Source organism: Hyperolius riggenbachi, chromosome 5 (assembly GCF_040937935.1).
Source record: "Hyperolius riggenbachi isolate aHypRig1 chromosome 5, aHypRig1.pri, whole genome shotgun sequence".
Lineage (NCBI taxonomy): Eukaryota > Metazoa > Chordata > Amphibia > Anura > Hyperoliidae > Hyperolius > Hyperolius riggenbachi.
Window position 1 is genome coordinate 414,607,306 of NC_090650.1, and position 21,146 is coordinate 414,628,451.

Consider the following 21,146-nt stretch of genomic DNA (forward strand, 5'->3'; position numbering starts at 1 on the left):
TTATCCAGAGGCTTCCCACTACTGAGGCGAAAATCTGCCTTGGGCACTTTTTTTTTTTTTTTTCTCTACAAGTACACTTTTTTATATTGTGGTAAGAGAAAAAAACTGTTTGGCACTTGCAGCTCATTTGTAGTAAAATGGCTTTAATAAATCCGGCTTATGTAAGAAGATATTCGATATGCAGTCTCAAAGTTCAATCCTACCCGATCCTTAATTGCTGTGGGGTGAATTGGGAGCATTGGTGTGCCTGATGAACGTTTCACTCCTGAGCGTCTTCTGAGGCATCGCGCACGCCTAAGCGTCTGCTTCAAACACTTAAATAGGGGAAATCACCCCAGAATCCTTGCGTGCATCTCGCCGCCGCCCGACTTCCTGTGAAGTTAATGACATCAAGCGTCCAACCGGAAGTTCGACTGTTCCACGCTGATTATAATGTCTCTATACCAGAACAGCGCTCCAACCATTAACACTCTCTGTGGGAATTATAACCACCACCAGAAACACCCTGAAGGGTCCACACTCACCGACACCGGTGGGCCAGTTATTACAGTGGCCTTGTATCGCCTCTGGGGTACTTTTCAGGCTCCCCACACCCTGTGGCTGTTACACTCCGTTGACTCCCCAGATTACACCTTGGGTCACATGTATACCTCCATGCAAACAAAGGCTATCATTGTGCAGATACCATATAAAAATGTAAATTTTATTAAAAGGTTTCACTCACATGACATAAGCTGATGGTAAGCCTGTGGAGTATAGGAACGGGCTCCACCCCGTGCGGCCTCCCGGGCTGGCCGCCGTAAGATGTTCGTTGGGGTCCCGCTCGCTCATCTACGCCACCGCTCCAGCATGTATCACTTCCGCATGTGGCTCCTCCCTATTGATTTCATCATGAAATGACTCATTCAGGGGATCAATAGAATACACCATATTGGTGTGAGACATCTGCATAGATAACGTTGTGTGATTATATTTATAAATCATATTGATTTCAAATTATTGCGGACATCTGAGTGCTGTATAAGGTTTTGGTTAATATGTTCCACGCTGGTTGCCGCTCCACGCGTACAAAACAATGCATGCATACGCCTGGTAAGCAGTTTAACCACTAGATGGCACTAAAGCATAAGGATAAGCTGTAGACTCTCCACATAACACAGGTGAACTCCTGTTCTGTCCTGTTCCCTTTAAAAAGTACACTTTTTAAAGGGAACCTAAACCGAACCTAGGAGAAATGAGTTTCACTTACCTGAGGCTTCTGCCAGCCCCCTGCAGCTGTCTTTTGCCCACGCCGGTCCTCAGCGATTCTCTGGTCCCCCGACGCTGCTCAGTTTAGCTTCTCCCGCCACTATGCCTGCGCGGCTCTGGCCACGCACGTCCTCGTACGTGCTCCCGTCGGCGACAGCTTCTTGCACAGTAAGAGAAAATCTCGTACTGTGCCTGTGCAAGACCCTTTCGCAGACGGGAGTGCAAACAAGGACGCGCTCAGCAAAGTGGCCCAAGTTGGCAGAAGCGAAACTGAGCCACAGCGGGGACCGGAAGATCATTGAGGACCGGCGCGAGCACAGGACGGCTGCAGGGGGGCTGGCAATAACACCAGGTAAGTGAAACTTTCTCCTGCATTCGGTTTAGGATTCCTTTAAATTGTTTGCTGATATTATGGGCTAGGCAGAGGCAAGAGAGGCTCCAGCCTCAGGGCGCAGTGTAGGAGGGGCGCACAAGTTACTCAGCTATCATTTCCCTATTGTGTTTGAAGCAGAGAGAAATAAGAAAAGAGGATACATGGCAGTGACTTCAAGCCAGATAACCAGATTAAGGTGTTGTGGGCCCTGTGGCCCTCTTAGTCTATCAGCAATCAGTGTGTGATGGCTGGGGTTGGAGGGATGGAGGGGCGCACTTTGGTGTCTCAGCCTTGGGTGCTGGAGGACCTTGTCCCGGCTCTGATTATGTGCGTTATATTTATGCTTGTATGTAGGGAACACTCGTGTTGAAATGCTGTAATAAGTGATGTGATTGGTGACTGGTAAAAGCCAACGCACTAATTTGTTCTAAATGGCTGTAAATTATTTTATTTGGGAATTGTTAGATGATGATTTATCCATAGGCTCCTTTATTATTTCAAATGTTACTACCAGCTGTGTTTTGTACAAAATAACCATTTTTTTTTTTTTTGTATGTTGGAAGATCTGATGCCGCCCATTCCATGATTATGCATTCTCCTGCAATAAAAGGTTTTGTTAATAATATACTGTTATATAATATATACTGATTGTTATTTGCAGCCCCCACCACCACTTGTTAAAGTGGTAGATTTAAGTAAAGACAAGGACTCTACAGCCAACAAATCAGGAGCCACCAGCGAGAGAGTGAAAGTGTCAGGGGGACGGTCGTGTCGCCCTTGGAAGTCGAAAGAGGAACTGGTGAGGACCCGATTCCTGCGGGCGGATGGGAATGAACATGACAGTGAGAAAGAGGTGCGCTATGAATTTATGCTTACTAAATATTCTCTAATGCAGACTTTTTGGCTTTTGTTTACGCTGTGGTTGCTTCTCTACAAAGCGCTGTATAAACCCGTACAAAAAAGCTTTGTGTGTTAGTAGGAACATTATGGATGTGTTGTCCAGGGCGAACACTGGGGGGGGGGGGATACACATAGGTTTATCATTCTTTCTTAAAGTGGATCCGAGAAACTTTTACTCATTGCATAATTGTGTTCCTTACATATAGGTTATAGGGCATTCCTCAAGCCAAATACTATTTTTTGTTTTGTTTTAATACTCTAACTCCCTATAAACTAAACAAGCCTCGCCCACAGCTCCTTTTGTGCCTTTTCTCTGTAGCAAGGGCTTATGGGAGCTCAGTCTGGACAGGAGGAGGTGGTTACTAGCCAGAGATTTCAGAGGCAGAGGGGGAGGGAGGAGAGGGGACTGAATTTACACACAGGCAAGCTGATAGCATCTCCACCCCTCAGCCTGTGACAATGATGACAAACAGAACATGGCTGCCCTCATTGTACAACAGGAATAAATAATCATAAACTGGTGAAGCTGTTTGCAGCTAGATTTGCTGTGTAAACTATATAAACTTTAGATAAGCTATATAGACAAGTTACTTGTTATAGTTAGTTTTTCATCTCGGATCCGCTTTAAAGCGAGTCTGAAGCCAGGATGAAAACAAACAGATACTTACCTGGAAGGCTCTGGGTCCTAATGAGCCTTCCTGTTCTCCTCCCGGTGTGCACGTTCCTCTGCAGGCTCTCCCCTTAGCAGTCCACGACCAATTTGGCAAAAGCCCAAAAGAGGCAACGCTCTCCTGAAAGCCATTAAAAGCTTAGTTGTTAAATGCTGTCTTTCTTGACAAAAAAAAAAAAAAAATGGCATTTATACAAGACGCTGAGCAGAAGCTCAGCAGAAACCTGTGGGAACCAGCTCTTAAGCTTTGTACACACGAGGTACTCTTGTCCGCTGTTGCCAGCAGACAAGAGACCAGGGAGAGACGGCTCCCTGGCGGCGACCGCTATCCACACATCTCGGCAGAGATGCGGCGGAAGCTGTCTGTGAAGGGAGCATCCCCCGGCCGGATGCTCCTTTCACTTGCGTTTGTCTCCCGTCGCTAGTCCGCATACACACGCAGTACGCGTGGCGGACTAGCGACCGTTGCGGAGACAGAAGTTGCCGGCGATTGAAATTTTCAATCGCACGACAACTTCACTATCCGGGGACTGTTCGTGGCTCGCGCGTCATACACACGGGGGACCTGTCGCTCAGACATGCGCGTGCCACGTGTTTGTGGCGACAGTTGTGCACCGTGTATATGGGCCTTTAGACTCTTAATAATATCGGTTTGGGAGCCAATTACTGTAAACTGTATGCAGCTTGTAATCATGGCACTGAAGATCAGCAGAAAGTCTGTGATTGGCCCATTTCCCAGCTGCATTACATTTGTATGAATGATCACCCTATCATTGGCTATTTCTGGTTATAGTCACTGCATTGTTTCCCAAGGCCAGGCGTGCATTCCATCTCTTAAGCTGGCCACTAACGGTCCAATTTCTAGCGAAAAATCGTTCGAGCGATCAGAAATTCTGATTGGACGAAAAATCGTTCACTACACCATCAACTAACCAATCTTTGCTTCCTATCTATTACGACCACCAAGAAAATCCAAATTTTCGTTCGACGAAAATTCATTCGGGCGACATTTTTTTCACTCGTTCATAATCGATTGTATCCACCAATGGAGATTATTTACAACCAATCCGATCAGAATTTCTGATCGCTCGAACGATTTTTCGCTAGAAATTGGACCGTTAGTGGCCAGCTTTAGGCTACCAGAGACTTGTATGCAAAACTCAGAGGCCGTTTCTTGCCTAACTCCACACAGAACATGTATTTTGTCCGGAAAAAAAAACTGTTCTAGTGCCATCCTTGCCAGTAAAGGATTCAGATAAAGTGGGGTCCTAGGCAAGACAGCAGTTTTTCCCACCGCTGATGTCACCTGGCTTTTTTTTTTTTTTAGTAAGATTTGGTGGGGGCTTACATCCTCTAGGCCCCTAGATTCTCCCCATGCCCTAGGCAACTTCCTAGGTTTGCCTTGTGGATGATCTGGCTCTGCCCAAATCTAGTGATTTGTTTCTCGGTTTTAATGTCATCCTCATAAGCGGCTTCTTTGTGATTGTTGCAGAATGAGTTACCAGCAGGGCTGAACAAGCAGCGGCTTCAAGCTTTGCTGAAAGGCTTCGGAGAATATCCAACAAAGTATAGGTGAGTCTTCTTTAAAGAGAACCAGAGATGAAGCAACCTCATGTATTTTACCTTATAAATCAGTGGGAACATGACAGTAAACACCTAATCTGCTCTTTGTTACATTGTTCTCTGTTTAATTTGCCTGTTATCACCTCTAAGATAAGAATCCCGACTAAGCAGTCGGTCTGGCTTTGCTACAGAATAATTATAGCTGAGACTGTGTTCTTTGCTGTCTTCAAGTCCAAGCCTGCCCCCTGCTGGCTTTGCTCAGGAATCATTATAGCTGAGTCATTATAGCAAAGCCAGAATCAATGCTCAGTCCGGGATTCTTATCTCAGCTAGATAACAGACACTTTTAGCAGTGAGGATGGAACAGAGAGCATGGTAAATGTTTTCTCTAATGTTCCCACTGATTTCTATGGTAAAATACACAAGGGTGCTTCGTCTCTGGTTCACTTTAAAGTCTTCTTTCTTTAGTCTTCTTTGTGGTCTATTGCTTAATGCGTTAGCTGGGGCTTCTGGTTAGGAAGGGCTCAGTGTGCATCAGTCTAAATAAGGCATGGGCAAAATTGGCCCTCCAGCTGTTAAGGAACTACAAGTCCCACAATGCATTGCGGGAGTCTGACAGCCACAGTCAGGACTCATAATGGCAAATGCATTGCGGGACTTGTAGTTCCGTAACAGCTAAAGGGCCGCCCATGCCTGATCTAAATAAATAGAACTATGTTAAAGTGGACCTGAACTTGCAACTTTCTCTTTGCTCTAAAAGATAAGCAACAGCATAATAACCTTTACAGAAAAACATTTGTTACAGCTGATACAAATCCTGCAATAAATCTGCAGTGTCCACTTCCTGCTTTCATGAAAGCAGACATAGCTGCTCTGCCGTGGCATAGGTCATTCCTGAGCTGACTTAGCTGAGAGATCAGATTGCGGTGGTGATTAGTCACAGATGACTAATGCATACATAAAATAATAAATACATAAAGGGTACATTTCTATATTTTCCTTCTGTCCTGTCCAAGAGTTCAGGTTCACTTTAGAGTATACATGTCAAACTCCGGGCCCTCAGAGCCATTACATTTGGCCCTCCAGTGGTTTCCCCACTTTGCATTATGTTTGGCCCACTGTCGACCACCAGGGAAGCTATATTGGAGGTGAAGCCCTAGATCACCAGGGAAGCCATATGGGAGAGGTAGGGGGAAAGCACTAGACACTAGAGAACTGTATAGGAGAGAGACCACTAGACACTAGAGAACTGTATAGGAGAGAGACCACTAGACACTAGAGAACTGTATAGAGACTGGAGGGGGCCATTAGACACCTGGGAACTTTGTAAGGAAGGAAGGAAGGTGGCCAGTAGACATTGAGGTTGGCCCGCGACTAGATCCCAGTGTATGTAACCCCACCTTCCCAGTGATGTTTAGCCTAGGTTTATGCTCTGAAAAAAAATATTGTCTTGTTTTGGGGAGAAGGGGGGGGGGGGGGTTGTTTGTTTTTAAAATCCTGATTTAATTTTTTTTTTTTTTTTATATATACTTTTTATTTTCAGTAAATTTAGAATAGCGTAGTATCCTGCCAGGGTGACATAGCATTTTCAAGCTACATACATTTGCATAATCCAGCTGCAACAATTTGCTTCTCATTGGCCATCCCTGCTTACAATCAATGTAGCTTGTACACAAAAGCTCCCTGGTGTAACTGAAGCATCCTCTCCTGTACTTTTTTTCTTAGTTTTAGTTCCACTTCAGGTTTGCTTTAACCTATTTTGGTTTCTGGACGTAGAAACTACGTCCAGAAACCATGTGCGCTACCGCGCGCCCCCGCGGCCGATCGCGCGCGTGCACGCGCACTCCCGGACGCGGATTCGGTAGTCAGGGAATCAATGTATCGGACTATGAAGTCCGATCACTGATTCCTCTCCCCCGCTGAAAAAGCGACAGCTTCTCTCGGAAGCTGCGCCTTTTCTGGCCATTCACTGCCTGATGCGCCACTCTAAGCGTGTGTTACGCTTAGAGTGACGTCATGTAAACAAACTCATGGCCGCCATCTTGTGGCCAAAAAGTAATACTACACCTGAAAATAAAAATGAATTAAAATCAACACACATTTACATTATAAATCTATTGTTTACCCCCCACCCTCCCAAAACTACCCAAATAAAATGTTTACTATAAATAAAAAAAAACATTACAATAAAAAAAAAAAAAAAAAATGTAAATATTTACCTAAGGGTCTAAACTTTTTAAATATCAATGTAAAGATGAAATATTTCTATATTTTTTTTATTTTAAACTTGTTAATAGTGATGGATGCAAAATGGAAAAAATGCACCTTTATTTCCAAATAAAATATTGTCGCCATAAATTGTGATAGGGACATAATTTTAACGGTGTAATAACCGGGACATATGGGCATATACAATACGTGAGTTTTAATTATGGAGGCATGTATTATTTTAAAACTATAATGGCTGAAAACTGAGAAATAATGAATTTTTCCATTTTTTTCTTATTCTTCCTGTTAAAATGCGTTTACAGTAAAGTGGCTCTTAGCAAAATGTACCCCCCAAAGAAAGCCTAATTGGTGGCGGAAAAAACAAGATATAGATCAGTTCATTGTGATAAGTAGTGATAAAGTTATAGGCTAATGAATGGGAGGTGAACATTTCTCTCGTGAAAACCACGGAACCTGAATGGGTTAAGGTTTGACTTGAATTCAAGTGATTACAAGCTTACTTTTGGGGATATAGTGTGCCTGTTCCTTCTGAAGAGTAACCGTGTGATTTCCATAGGATGTTTATCTGGCGCTCCCTCCTCCAGCTGCCAGAGAACCACGCAGCTTTCAGCAGCCTGACTGACAAGGGCACGCATTGCCAGTACCTGCAGCTGCACCAGGAGTACCCCATCAAGAGCCGCAAACTCCTGCGAGTGCTGCAGAGGTGAGCAGGATGTACTGTATTCTGCATATCTGTGATATGGATGGTTCAAGCACAGTAAAATAGTGGTGTATTTGCAAAATAGGAAAGCCCTTGCTACATGATCTCACAGATTTGTTTTATTTAGTCCTCGGCTACCACCAGTTGCCCGCTCATTCCCAAACCCCCCTCCCACTTATAAAAACCCCTCCCCTTTCCCATTTAATCTGATAGGCTGTCAGTATGGAGTGAGGTGGGGTTTCATCTATCCCAGCAATCTCCCTCCACCACTATGCTTATGTGATTGGAGGCAGAGTATTTCAGAATGGCGGGGAGTGCAGTCACCATGAGAATATTCAAAATGGTGAAGTGGTTTCCTTTTTCTTTCTTTTTTTTTTTTTTTTTTCCCAAGACATTTTTGTATCTATAGTTAATGTACATGTTTTATTAAATGCAAACAAAAATATGCCTGACTAATTTTGGTGCATAATAATATGACAGCGCTATCCTTTTAGTTGCTGCAGTCGGTCTTACGTGATCTTGTTATGAAGATGGCAGCGAAGCATTGCGTTCTGCAAGGTTTATCTTGTTAAAGTGGATCCAAGATAAAATGTGGGGCTGTTACTAATGGCCTCCTCACATATATTTACTGCTTCCGGACCAGAGGCACCAGAGCCCCCCCCCCTTTTTTTTTTTTTTTTTTTTTTTTTTTTTTGTATCACTGTGATTGGCTCACGGGAGTCAGGAGCCAATAAAAAAACTGCTCATTACCGAGTAGTGGAGCGGAGTTCTGTGCCGGTGAGGACGGGCTATTGCATCTAGGGATGTGCTCACGAGTAATTACGAGTTGCCAGCTACTTGAATGTGTGATTTTTTTTTTTTTTTTTTTTTTTTTTTTTTTTTTTTATATGAGGCTTAATTGCCTCAGGTGTGTGCATGGGAGACGGGGTTAATTACCCAGATGACCGCCGCTTCTATGAGTTTCACACTCTTGGGTTCCACGACTCGCTACCCCGCACTTCCTCCTTCTGGCCGAAGGAGGAAGTGAGTGGTGGAACACGTCCCATTGGACGCGTGCAAGAGTGTGATACTCATAGAAGCGGCGGACATCTGGGTAATTAACCCCCTGTCTCCCATGCACACACCTGAGGCAATTAAGCCTCATTAAAAATCACAAATTCGAGTAGCTAGCAACTCTTAATTATGTGTAAGCACATCCCTTATTGCATCTGGTGTTCAGGAAACTGAGCCTCACCAGTTTTAACCACACGCTTTCCCAAACTGGTTAAATAGTACATTTTTCCACCTACAATCTGTGTTTTTGTTTTTCCCCCTTACCTACTAATATAAGTAGTCTCTCTCCCACCACATCACTTCTGGTTCTAAGATCGCAAGTGCTCCTCGGAGCATCTCTCCTAAAATTGAAGCAGGAAAGCCGCTAGCAGACCGCTAGGTAATGCAGGAAGGCTGCTAGACATTGCTGGAGGCTTGGTGAGTATTGGGGGGAGGGGTGTTTGTGCATTTTAGGCCGGTTGCGCAAGCAACCGGCAAGCACATGTATCCGTCATCAGGCGATCCCTGCCGGTACCGGGTTTTAGGGACTGTCATTATTTGTTATGATGTAATCTAGTTTGAATCGTCGTTTAGTTCTGCTTCTTGTTGACTGCTACTTTGGTGTAGTAGTTTTTTAAGTAAATGAGTGGGATCATGTGACCTCTTTTTATGCCCCAGGACCCTCTCAGCCTTGGCTCACTGGTCTGCAATATTCGGAGAGACAAAATACCTACCTCTGCTGGCTTTTCCATTTGTCAAACTTTTCCAGAACAATCAGCTCATCTGTTTTGAAGTTGTCTCTACTGTCATAAGTAAGTTGTGTTTGAATTGGCTCTGTTTAGCTAAAGTGTACCTGAGGCTGATAACAATAAAATTATATACTTTCCTAAAAGAGGGAGGCTTCGGATCTTCCAGAGGCTTCCCACATCGTTCTGGAGATTACCACTGCCATATGCGGGCCCCCATAACCTATCCGAAAAAGGATAGGTTCTCTGATAGGTTCTCATGGCCGCACTCCCTGCCGTATATGAGAGGGGCCATACTGCGCCTGAATGAGTACGATTGTGCCTGCATAGTAAGCCAAAGCTGCTCTAAGCTATTGCACAGGTGCAGCCATACTTGTGCAGGCACAGTGCAGCCACGCTTGTGCATAATGGGGGTCGCAATATTAAAGAGCAGTGTTCTCCCCGGGCAATGTTGGTGAGCACCCGGCTGTCCATCAGCTTGCCTCCTCATCCTTCTATGCTCTAGGTCAGGCATGGGCAAACTCGGCCCTCCAGCTGTTACAGAACTACAAGTCCCACAATGCATTTGCCTTTATGAGTCATGACTGTGGCTGTCAGACTCCTGCAATGCATTGTGGGACTTGTAGTTCCGTAAACAGCTGGAGGGCTGAGTTTGCCCGTGCCTGCTGTAGGTAGAACTGCGCCAGCCCTGCATTTCCCTGTCACGGACCACCTGGCTACTCTTTCATGCCACCTGCTGCTGTACATACACCTGATTATCGGCTGAGGCGATCATTATTGGCTGACTTAAGTCAGGCGTGTGTACGAGGTTTAAGAGTTCAGTACAGGCTACGATTTCCTACTTCTGCCAGATGGCAGGGCCTGTGGAAATTGCAGGCACATAAGGACTGTTGTAATTAGTATTTACTGCACAGTAGCAGAGAGCAAACAAATTCCTTTATCCGCAGGGGAGAGCTTCAATCAGTAAAAGAAGTCACAAATGCTTAACACACCCTGACACTGGCATCTCGTCTCAGGTACCATACTTACCGGGGGCTCCCTTAAGGCCGCTTATCCCTTGCTGTCCCCCTGGATGGCTTCAGTCCCCTGCAATGCAGCCCAAAAGCCTGGCTGAGTCGTGCATCATCGCACATCACGGCTAAACGCACTCCCCCGTCGCGGGACCGTCCCTGGGAGCATTCTGCGGCTGTGCAGTAGTACTGCACAAGCGCAGACCTCTCCCAGCCACGGGAGTGCAACTGGGGAGCGCGCCTGGTTTGGTCACACATGCAAGACGAAGCATGACTCTGCCAGGCTTTTGGGCTGAATTGCAGAGGACTGGAGCTACCCGGGGAGACGGCGAGGGATGAGCAGCTATAAGGGGGCTTAAAGAAAACCTGTAACGACAAAAAGTTCCCCGGGGGGGGGTACTCACCTCGGTAGGGGGAAGGCTCCGGATCCTATCGAGGCTTCCATTGTCCTTCTGTGTCCCATGGCGGTCTCGCTGTGCCCCTCCGAACAGCAGGGATGTAAATATTTACCTTCCTGGCTCCAGCGCAGGCGCAGTATCGGCTCTCCGCTCGGAGATGGGTAGAAATAGCCGATCGCTGTCGGGCCGCTCTACTGCGCAGGCACAAGTCGCCTGCGTAGTAAAGCGGAACCAATAGAGATCTGCTATTCCCGCTTATCTCCGTGCGGAGAGCTGCTACAGCGCCATCCGCTGGAGCCAGGAAAGGTAAATGTAGCTTGTCTGGCTTGTCGAGCGTGGATTGCAGGAGACTTCGGGGGAGCCAGCGCTGGACTGCCTGCAGCTACAGCGGAGGGGGAAGCCTCATTGGGACCCTGAGGCTTCCCCCTACCAAGGGGAGTACCCCCAGGGGAACTTTTTTTGTTTTGTTTTTTGTTACATGTTCTCTTTAAAGGGGAACTGAAGAGAGAGGTATATGGAGGCTGTCATGTTTATTTCCTTTTAATCAATACCAGTTGCCTGGCAGCCCTGCTGGTCTATTTCTCTGCAGTAGTATCTGATTAAAACCAGAAACAAGCATGCAGCTAGTCTTGTCAGATCAGACTTATAAGTCTGAACCACTGAAACACCTGATCTGCTGCATGCTTGTTCAGGGGCTATGGCTAATAGTATTAGAGGCAGAGGATCAGCAGGGCTGCCAGGCAACTGGTATTGTCTAAAAGGAAATAAACATTATAGCCTCCATATACCTCTCTCTTCAGTTCCCCTTTAAGGAAGCCCCAGGTAAGTATGGAACCTGAGACTCTTCTTGTCTCAGGTACACTTTAAAGGGACTCCGATCAGTAAATTAATACAAAATCGCAACTTACCTGGGGCTTTCTCCACCCCATAGTAGGTCGGGAGGTCCCTCGGCATCCCTCTGGCTACTCTCCCAGGGCCTGGCCAGAAATGGCTCCCGGCGACACTGGGCCCAGGTGTCGGGCTCCTTCTTCCTGAAAGGTGACATCAGTCGTCACCACGCCGGCCGCCTCGCATCATCACGATTAAAAGTACTGCATGCGCAGTACTGTCACGCCGGCCACCGTGATGACTCGAGGCGGCTGGCGTGGTGACTACTGACGTTACCTTTCAGGAAGGAGCCCGACACTCTGGCCCAGAGCCGCCGGGAACCATTTCTGGCCAGGCCCTGGGAGAGGAGCCAGAGGGACGCCGAGGAACCTCCTGACCTTTGATGGGGTGGAGAAAGCCCCAGGTAAGTTGCGATTTTGTATTTATTTACTGCTCGGAGTCCCTTTAGGTGTGAACGATGTTATTCATACAGAATTAAAGATTTCCTGTTAGTATGGAAAAGCTTTGGCTAGTAATGCAGCCTTCCAGTTGCCTGGGAACTACAATTGCTGGCATGTATGGCCTTGTCCTTCGGCAGCCAATGGGCACAGCTGTCATACTTTCATATGTTCTTTTACAGCTAACTGGTGCCAGCATTGGTTTGAGTACTTTCCCAATCCTCCAATAAACATCCTTGGCATGGTGGAGAACGTTTTGGCACATCACGACAAGGAAGTTCTTCAGCATTTTGTGAACTTTGGTGTTACATCTCAGGTAATTGGCTAATTTGCTTAGTAACCTCACATTTTACCATTAGCCTGACCTACTAAGGTACTCAGGGGTGGTGGGTCAGTAGGTCACAGGATGGAGAAGGGAGCTTTGTCCCATTAGAATTTTGTCTAAGAAGCTGGAGGACACGGGATAAAGTAGGCGTAGCGGAGTTCACTGCCCCATCAAGCTTGCAGAGGTAGAGAAGAGCACAGGATAGTGCAGGATCACTGAAGAGGATTTACAGAATAAAAATACAGGATATAGATAAAGAGGACCTGCCCTTTAGGCTTACAATCTAACAATTCAAGAGAAACTCTGACCAAGAATTGAACTTCATCCCAATCAGTAGCTGATACCCCCTTTTACATGAGAAATATATTCCTTTTCACAAAGAGACCCTAAGGGGGCGCTGTATGACTGATATTGTCTGGAAACTGTGAGGACCCTGGTCCTGACAGTTTCCTGCCTGTGAACCTTGTTGCATTGTGGGAAATGGCTGTTTACAGCTGTTTCCAACTGCCAAAAAAGCAAGCAGCAGCTACTTCCAGTGACATCACCTGCCAGCAGTAAAAATGTCACCATGTAATGTCAGAATGTAAATCAGGAAGAGGAAAGATTTTACAATGGGCAAACACTGACTAAATCATTTATACATAATTATTGTAAAAATGAAGCACTTTTTTTATTATAATATTTTCACTGGAGTTCATCCCCCATTTGTGTTCCCTTAAAGAGGAAGAGGAACTAAGCCGTTATTGTTACAATATATGCATTGTAATGGGCAACATTATTATCTGGGGTGTTGAAGGTCATCCATTCTATTCATAAGCTTCCACTTAGCTGCAAATTTATACTCGAGGAAAGATGGTCTATCCGAGACAGCATCATATGCAGTGGAAGGAAGGCCGCTCTAATGGGGTATTATGACTGGAAGGGAGACCACCCTACTAAAGGACAACTGTAGTGAGAGGTGTATGAAGGCTGCCATATTTAATTCCTGTTGAACAATACCAGTTGCCTGGCAGCCTTGCTGATCTATTTGGCTGCAGTAATGACTGAATCACACCAGAAACGAGCATGCAGCTAATGTTGTCAGATCTGGCAATAATGTCCGAAACACCTGATCTGCTGCATGCTTGTTCAGGGGCTATGGCTAAAAGCATTAGATTAGAAGTATTAGTATCCTGCAATACACAGTAGAACAGCACAACTTATAAATGTCATTGCCTTTCCAGTCAGCTCTTATTTGATAAGTTGTGTTCTAAAGCAATTTTTCCCCTTGCATAATTTTTGTACAGTAGAATCTTGTTTATAGTAAACTCTGATATAGTAAACCTCTGGATATAGTAAACTCAGTCCTCAGGTCCTAGCAAATGTCTGTATAAATATACATTCTACTACTACTGTATATACTTTTGGCACACATGCAGAGTGTTTATTACATATTATTACAGGGCTGTGGAGTCGGTACAAAAATCTTCCTACTCCTTACTTAACACACAGACAGTAATCCATCTTATCTGGTACTTGTATAGGAAAGGTTCTGTTTTTTAATGTTTTTATCTTTTATTTGATACGTCCTCAATAAACTTGATTGAAAATGATCTTGTTGTCTATGGAAATATATTGATGGGAAGCTTGTTTGTAATTGTTTCTATGCCACTTTTATCATAATACAGTATATCAGGTTTCCTTTCCATTTGATGTCCCTGATTTGTAGGTGTATGCCTGGCCCCTGCTGGAAACCCTGTTCTCCGAGGTGCTGACCAGAGAAGAATGGTTGAGGCTGTTTGATAATGTTTTCTCCAACCACCCATGCTTCCTGCTGATGGCGGTGGTGGCCTATATCCTGTGCTCTCGCTCCCCGTTACTGCACTGCAGCCAGAAGGAGGACTTCGAGGTGAGAGTGAGGCCTTCTATATCGCACCAAGCTCAGACCGGCTTCACACTAGTGATGGTCATGTCCAGGAGAACTCGTGGAGAAGCATGTGATCAGTTTGGTCAGGTGATAGATATGCAAGTTTTTGATTTGCTAGTCATGATCATGTGCAAAAGCAGGATGTCCTCACTGCAAATCAGAGCTTTGCTAATCTATCAGCCTATTAAACAAATCACATGCTTCTCCATGATATGTAGACATGACCATCACTAGTTCACATTTGTCCACGTAGAAAACATACGGTTTTCTGTAAGCGTTTTTTTTTTTAAGACCGTATGCTTGTTCATATGCATGTGCATTTTTCCACAAGTATTTCTGAATGGGAATTGGCCTGCTGTGTGTGAATTTATGCTGCCAGATTTTTTTTTTCCCACACGTGTGAAACTGTGAATGCGTTTTTTTTTTTTTTTTTTTTTTTTTTTTTTTTTACCTTTTAATTCAGTGCTCTATTGACTTCCATTACATGTGCAGAGTTCTTGGTTTCACAAAATCGCAATCCAGCACAAGATTTTTAATGTGTGAACCCTGCCTTATTGAAAAGGGTTACAAATGTTAATTTACTAATATCAGACCAATACAAGATATATTATCATTGGGTACAGCTCTTTGCTGCTTGTCCTGATTCATTAAAGTAGAAATCCATGCAGAAACACTACAGAAAATTAAATGGAAATTAGACCAAATTTATCAAAGCTGGTGCTAAGGAGGAGTAACTGTTTAGAGCGACCAATGAGTATCGTTGATCTGGGTGCCTGCTCCTCTTCTGCTGTAATAAAGCTAATCTGATGTCCAGAGTGACAAGTTTCCTCAATAAAAGCCCTGATTTCTCCTTTTCTATGTTCTTACCCTTCCTATTCACAACTTCTGTCTCTCTGCAGTATTTCTTCCACCACCGGAACAACTTGGATATCAATGCGATGATTAAGGAAGCATACCATCTGATGGAAGCCACTCCGGCTGACATCCACCCTCAGCGCCTTCTCAATGACTTTGTGCCGCTCACTAAGGGCCAGTATCCCATCTTCAACAAATACCCCAAATTCATTGTGGATTATCAGAGCCAAGAGAGGGAGAGACTCCGCCAAGAGGAGCTGGAGTACCTGCGGGAGAGGTACAGAGTGTTCCTCCCCTTACCATCCACTGCAAAGGCAGAACTACAGTCTGGCACAACAAACCGTTTCCCAACCTTTTGTTGCATGTATCCTTACGCTGGCAAGTCATAAATAGGGATGATCAAAGATATGCAAAGTCTTCAGAGTTGATGCAAATGTTAATGCAAATGCATCTCATTGATCGTCCCTAATCATAAATTGCAAGTACTGGAAGCAGCCATCTTGTATACTAAAGTAATATCCAGTTAAAATGGCACTGCTTTTTTTTTTTCCTGAATGTACAGCTATCAGTTTTACATTTTGATTAGGTCTCCTTAAAGTGAACCAAGGACAAAGCACCCTCATGTATTTTACCATGTATATCAGTAAGAACATTCGAGAAAACACCTACCATGCTTTCTGTCTCATTCTTCACTGTTCAGCTTGCTTCTTATCAGCCCTGATAAAATCCCAGACTGATCATTCAGTCTGGCTTTGCTAGGGAGTCATTATAGCTGAGTCATTATAGCAGAGCCAGAAGAGGGCAGGCTTGGGCTTGAAAAGACATCGCAGAAGACAGACTCAGCTATAATGATTCCTGAGCCAAAGTCAGACTGAATGCTCAGTCTTATCAGGGCTGATAAGATGCAGGCTGAGCAGTGAAGGATTAAACAGAGAGCAGGGTAGGAGTTTTCTCTAATGTTCCCACTGATATACAGTACAGACCAAACGTTTGGACACACCTTCTCATTCAAATAGTTTTTTTTCTTTATTTTCATGACTATGAACATTGTAGATTCACACTGAAGGCATCCAAACTATGTATTAACACATGTGGAAGTATAGTACATAACCAAAAAGTGTGAAACAACTGAAAATGTCATATTCTAGGTCATTCAAAGTAGTCACCTTTTGCTTTGATTACTGCTTTGCACACTCTTGGCATTCTCTTGATGAGCTTCAAGAGGTAGTCCGCATTGGGTCGACGATGTGGTGGACTCGGCCGAATCCTGATCTATTTCAGCATGAAATCGGCCTCCGGTGTATGGACAGTAGACAGATCTCTCTCTAATCAGATTCGACCAGAGAGAGATTTGTCTCTTGGTCGAATCTTCCCATCATCGCTAGATGTATGGCTACTTTAGGCAAAGGAAAAGAGGGTTACAGTTAGGTTATATGGAGGGTTAGCAATGCCAGGCAGAAAAACATGCATGTAAAATGGGCAAGGGAAAAATTTGGATGCTGGAATTTACCGCTAGTGGAATTATGGTAAAGCTACAGATCTTCTACTAGTGTGTGTTGGTAATTTCCGATATACATTTTACCGATTTTTGTTTTACTACCGCTAAACCCAAACCTGTTCTTGCTCAAGTCCTCCCTCTACCGATGCCTGACTGCTTTCCTCGCCCTCCCCAATGATGCCTAACTCTAACTGGTCCATAACCAACTCCTCGCCCACCACTACTGTTTCCAAACACCCCCCTCTCCTCCCAAAACACACCAACTCCTAACTGACCCTCTTCCCAACCACCACATCCTAATTACCCCCCCAACCCCTAACCGACCACCCCACCAACAATGCCTAACCAACTACCACGGCAATGCCTAACCATTTCAAACGATTACCGATAACATGGGCGCATATCTGGCACCTAAACTACCACAGCGCCTCCGGCTCTCAAGTTTCCTGTTACTGCCAAAAACGACCTGTAGGGGAATAGCTGAAGTATGCGTTGACGCCTGCACCAAAAACTCCATACACTCGTTATGTTGTGAAACTTGGAGCCACCTGGGTTTCATTTGATTACTAAAACAGACTGTACAGCCCCTTTAGTTTTTCTAGTAGGCAGCTTTTGGTCTGTTACAAAAAACTGCTGCTTCTGAGGACCCGGTAACGTACACAGTGATGTGTTCCTTACTTGTCTGAACTTGGCATTCATGTTTTGCGGCATATTTGCAGACAAATAACCCAGGAAGTGGAGGCGGAGGCCGTAAAGCGCAGAGCGGAGGATGAAGCCTGGTACCAGCAGCAGGAACTCCTCCGAGTGGCGGAGCAGCAGAGACGCCAGCTTCTATTGGACGAGGAGAAGCGTCTGCTCTTCCAGAGGCAGAGGTAACAACTGCACGGGATTCCTTCTATCATGTGTACTGTGAGGCTGGAGACTCCCTTTAAAGACTCTGAGATGTAAGACCTATGGAAGCTGTCATATTTATTTCCTTTTAAAAAAATGCCAGTTGCCTGGCTGTCCTGCTGATCTTGCTGGTCAGTAAGGTCTAAATCACAAACCTGAAACAAGCATGTAGCTAATTTTACCAGATTTATCATAGACCCCTGATCTGCCTGCTTGTTCATGGTCTATAGCTTAAATTATTAGAGGCAGAGGATCAGCAGGACAGCCAGGCAATGTGCATTATTTAAAATTATATAAACATGTCAGCCTCCATTGTATCCCTGTCACCTCGGGTGACCTTTAATTTAGTTTACTCTTTTCTCTACTCTGTTTCCTTTTCACTCTTAACCTGTATCCTCGCAAATGGCTGTTTATCTTACTGACAGCTCCAGGCTGGAGATACAGTGCTGAGCATCTTACTTTAGCATGGCGATTTCTGTTCCTTAATCATACTATTAAGGGAGAGTAGAGCTTGATTTTTTTCAGAGGCGCAGGAGGAGCAGCATTGCCTAGAAAATAATTTTAACCTTAAATTACAAACTGACATGTAGTACTGATAAGCCTTAGCAAATATTTTCTTCCTTCATAGTAAAGGTAGACCCTGAAGTGAACATGTAGTATAATCTGACCCCATAATAATACACATAATCATGGGCTACCTTCAGTGAAAACTGCCAAATTTTACAAGGGTTCCAATAGTGGATAATAGTGACAGTAATGTGAGCAGAGCTCCTGTTGGTCAGTTAAGCCAGCCATCACAATAAAGGGCCAATGGGGAGGCTGGAAATATCAAAGGGAGGGACTTTCTCTTGACACTGGGAGACTTACTCCTGACTTTTAGCAACCATATTATTTATTATAGGTTTAGCTGTGGAACAAAACAAAAAAATTCTACATTTTTCACTGCAGCTGTTCTCTGAATATTTACTTTATTATCCTATGTTTAGCTTACATTGTCTGAGTTCACTGTAGTGTATCTTTAAAACCCATATAAACTCTGAATTGAAAAAAAAGACAAACCATAGCAGGGCTAGACCTGACTAGTTCAGCACTGCTCTGTATAGCTTTCTTATTCCTTCAGCTGTTTCTGTAGATAGTGGGGTGCAGGACCTCTCCTCCTCACAACCGCCCATCCCTCTTACCTGAGGAGAGATGCCTCCAGTATCCAGGCACTCGTCCTCTGTTGCTGATTGCCTTACTTGATGACCCAAATAATGTATTAAGGTTTAACATGAATTGATCATTCTCAAACTAAGTGGCATAACTATAGTGACAGTGTGTGTGTGTGGTGGGGGGGGGGGGGGGGGTGTGCTGGACCTTCCTCACCCCTCTCCATTATGCGGAGTAGTGCAATTGAGTAGTTTAATATTTACCTGCTCTAGTGCAGCTTCAAGTCTCCTCTGATCTGCCTGACTGCCACACGCTCTATGCAGCATACCTCTGGCTCAAAATGCATGTCACGTGATCGGTAGAAGGAGGCATGGAAGCACAGAGTGTGTGGCAGCCAGGCAGAACAGAGGAGACACGGTGCATTGATGGGGCAGGTTAATATTTTGCTGTTCTGCTGTGCTACTCTATGTGGGGGAATGGTGTCACGGGCATGCTGGATGGAGGTGTATGTGTTTTACCAATTACTGGTGGGGCGGATTTGAATCCAAGGAGGGGGCCCCATGCGCCACCCTCAAACAAATGGGTTATTGCTGCACCCAGACTCAAACTCACAATGTTTCAATCAGAAGCACTCATCGGTATGCTCCTCTGGATGGGAAGGCAGTGCACTGTCTCTTTCTGCTTACAATCATGGACATTCGGAGCTCTTGAGGACCACATAAAATTGCAAGGCCCACGGGCCTTCGAGTTTGAAGCTTGTGGTGCAGGGTAACATTAGGCCTTCCTTACATTTTCTGTCCCCTTCTAGGCTGGCAGCAGTAAAGCGGGAGCTGAAGCTGAAGGAGTTGCAGCTTCTGGATGCAGCACGAAGGCGCTTCCTGCGACACCAGCAGGACCAGCGTAAGATGGAGCTCAGACGCCTGGACGACGAGATTGAGCGCAAGATGTGCACGCGAGAGCGAGAAACAGCGTCCGTCATGCAGGACGTGGAGATCCGACAGATGGAGCTGGAGGCCCAGAGGCGCTTCTATGAGCAGGTATAGCGGCATCGGTGCTCAGCTCTGTTGGGGTATGTAAGAAAGGACTGGATCAGCCAGAATCGGCTGGATATGAAAAGCTTAGACTGAGTACTATGTTCTCCTCATGCAGAAAATGCACATTTTTTTTTCATATGTCACACTTCCTAATTTTCACATGACAAGTACCACAGCGCTGGAGCTGGCGGCTAATTTCCACTAGCAGGTAACTGACCTCCTGATGGTGGTGGAAGGCCAAAACCTTGGTCAGGAGAGGAGAATGGGCAGTCTTCCTGATATACCAGTAATGGTGTTTGATTTAAAGGGGAACTGAAGTAAGAGGTATACGGAGGCTGCCATATTTATTTCCTTCTAATCAATACCAGTTGCCTGGCAGCCCTGCTGGTCTGTTTCTCTGCAGTAGTATCTTAATAACACCAGAAACAAGCATGCAGCTAGTCTTGTCAGATCTGACTTTAAAGTCAGAAACACCTGATCTGCTGCATGCTTGTTCAGGGGCTATGGCTAATAGTATTAGAGGCAGAGGATCAGCAGGGCTGCCAGGCAACTGGTATTGCTTAAAAGGAAATAAACATGGCAGCCTCCATATACCTCTCTCTTCAGTTCCCCTTTAAGGTGCACTTTATTATTGGGTTAGTGCAATAGCTTATGTGTGTTTTCATGCAACAGGGTCCAGTGTACATGGACCCTCAATGTAAGTTGCTGTTTTAACTTCTATGTGGATTTTTTTTAATAAACTGTACCCACCTGTGTAAGTCAAATCCGCCTGACTGTGGTGTTATACTTTGGTGACCAAATGACTCTGTTGTGTGAGCACTGGGTGACTGTAGGATACACAGAGGAGAGGTTATTACAGACTCAGCGCTGAGGATTTTACAATACTGTACTGTCCATTGGGGGATTGGAAATCTTTCGCTGCTATCCATAAATGTACAGCACTCATATCATTCCAGTTTACAAGTTCATTTCAGTATTGCTTGAAGTTCCTGGCTTATTGACGCTTCAGAGTTCTTCTTTAATGCGAGCCTGCTTAGCTTTCTTGTAACGTCCACATATTGTTTTCACAGCAACTTGCCAAAGAGCAGGAAAAAGAGAGGCAGGAAGTGAGAGGGGAGCTAGATGCCAACCATAAGAAGGCCGACCTGGAGGAGCAGATGTTCTGGAGACTGATGGAAACCGAGGCTGACCTGAAGGACCAGAAGGTGAGAGCTTCTACTTTCATCCACCACAGGAGTCAGACGATGCTGTTTGATTCTTTTGATGATTTGATGTGCCTCAAACAAAGTAAAAG

General features: G+C 45.0%; 1 protein-coding gene across 3 annotated transcripts in view; it reads left to right on the plus strand.

The window, feature by feature from the left end:
* Positions 1-21,146, plus strand: part of TBC1D31 (TBC1 domain family member 31) — a 60,128-nt gene that overhangs the window by 21,757 nt on the left and 17,225 nt on the right. For all 3 annotated transcript variants that reach the window (XM_068237983.1, XM_068237981.1, XM_068237982.1), the window contains exons 9-18: positions 2,283-2,474; positions 4,684-4,763; positions 7,540-7,686; positions 9,394-9,527; positions 12,377-12,510; positions 14,228-14,407; positions 15,325-15,557; positions 17,498-17,650; positions 19,627-19,855; positions 20,923-21,057. In XM_068237983.1, coding sequence (XP_068094084.1) covers positions 2,283-2,474; positions 4,684-4,763; positions 7,540-7,686; positions 9,394-9,527; positions 12,377-12,510; positions 14,228-14,407; positions 15,325-15,557; positions 17,498-17,650; positions 19,627-19,855; positions 20,923-21,057 — 1,617 coding nt within the window. The remainder of the gene's footprint in view (positions 1-2,282; positions 2,475-4,683; positions 4,764-7,539; positions 7,687-9,393; positions 9,528-12,376; positions 12,511-14,227; positions 14,408-15,324; positions 15,558-17,497; positions 17,651-19,626; positions 19,856-20,922; positions 21,058-21,146) is intronic.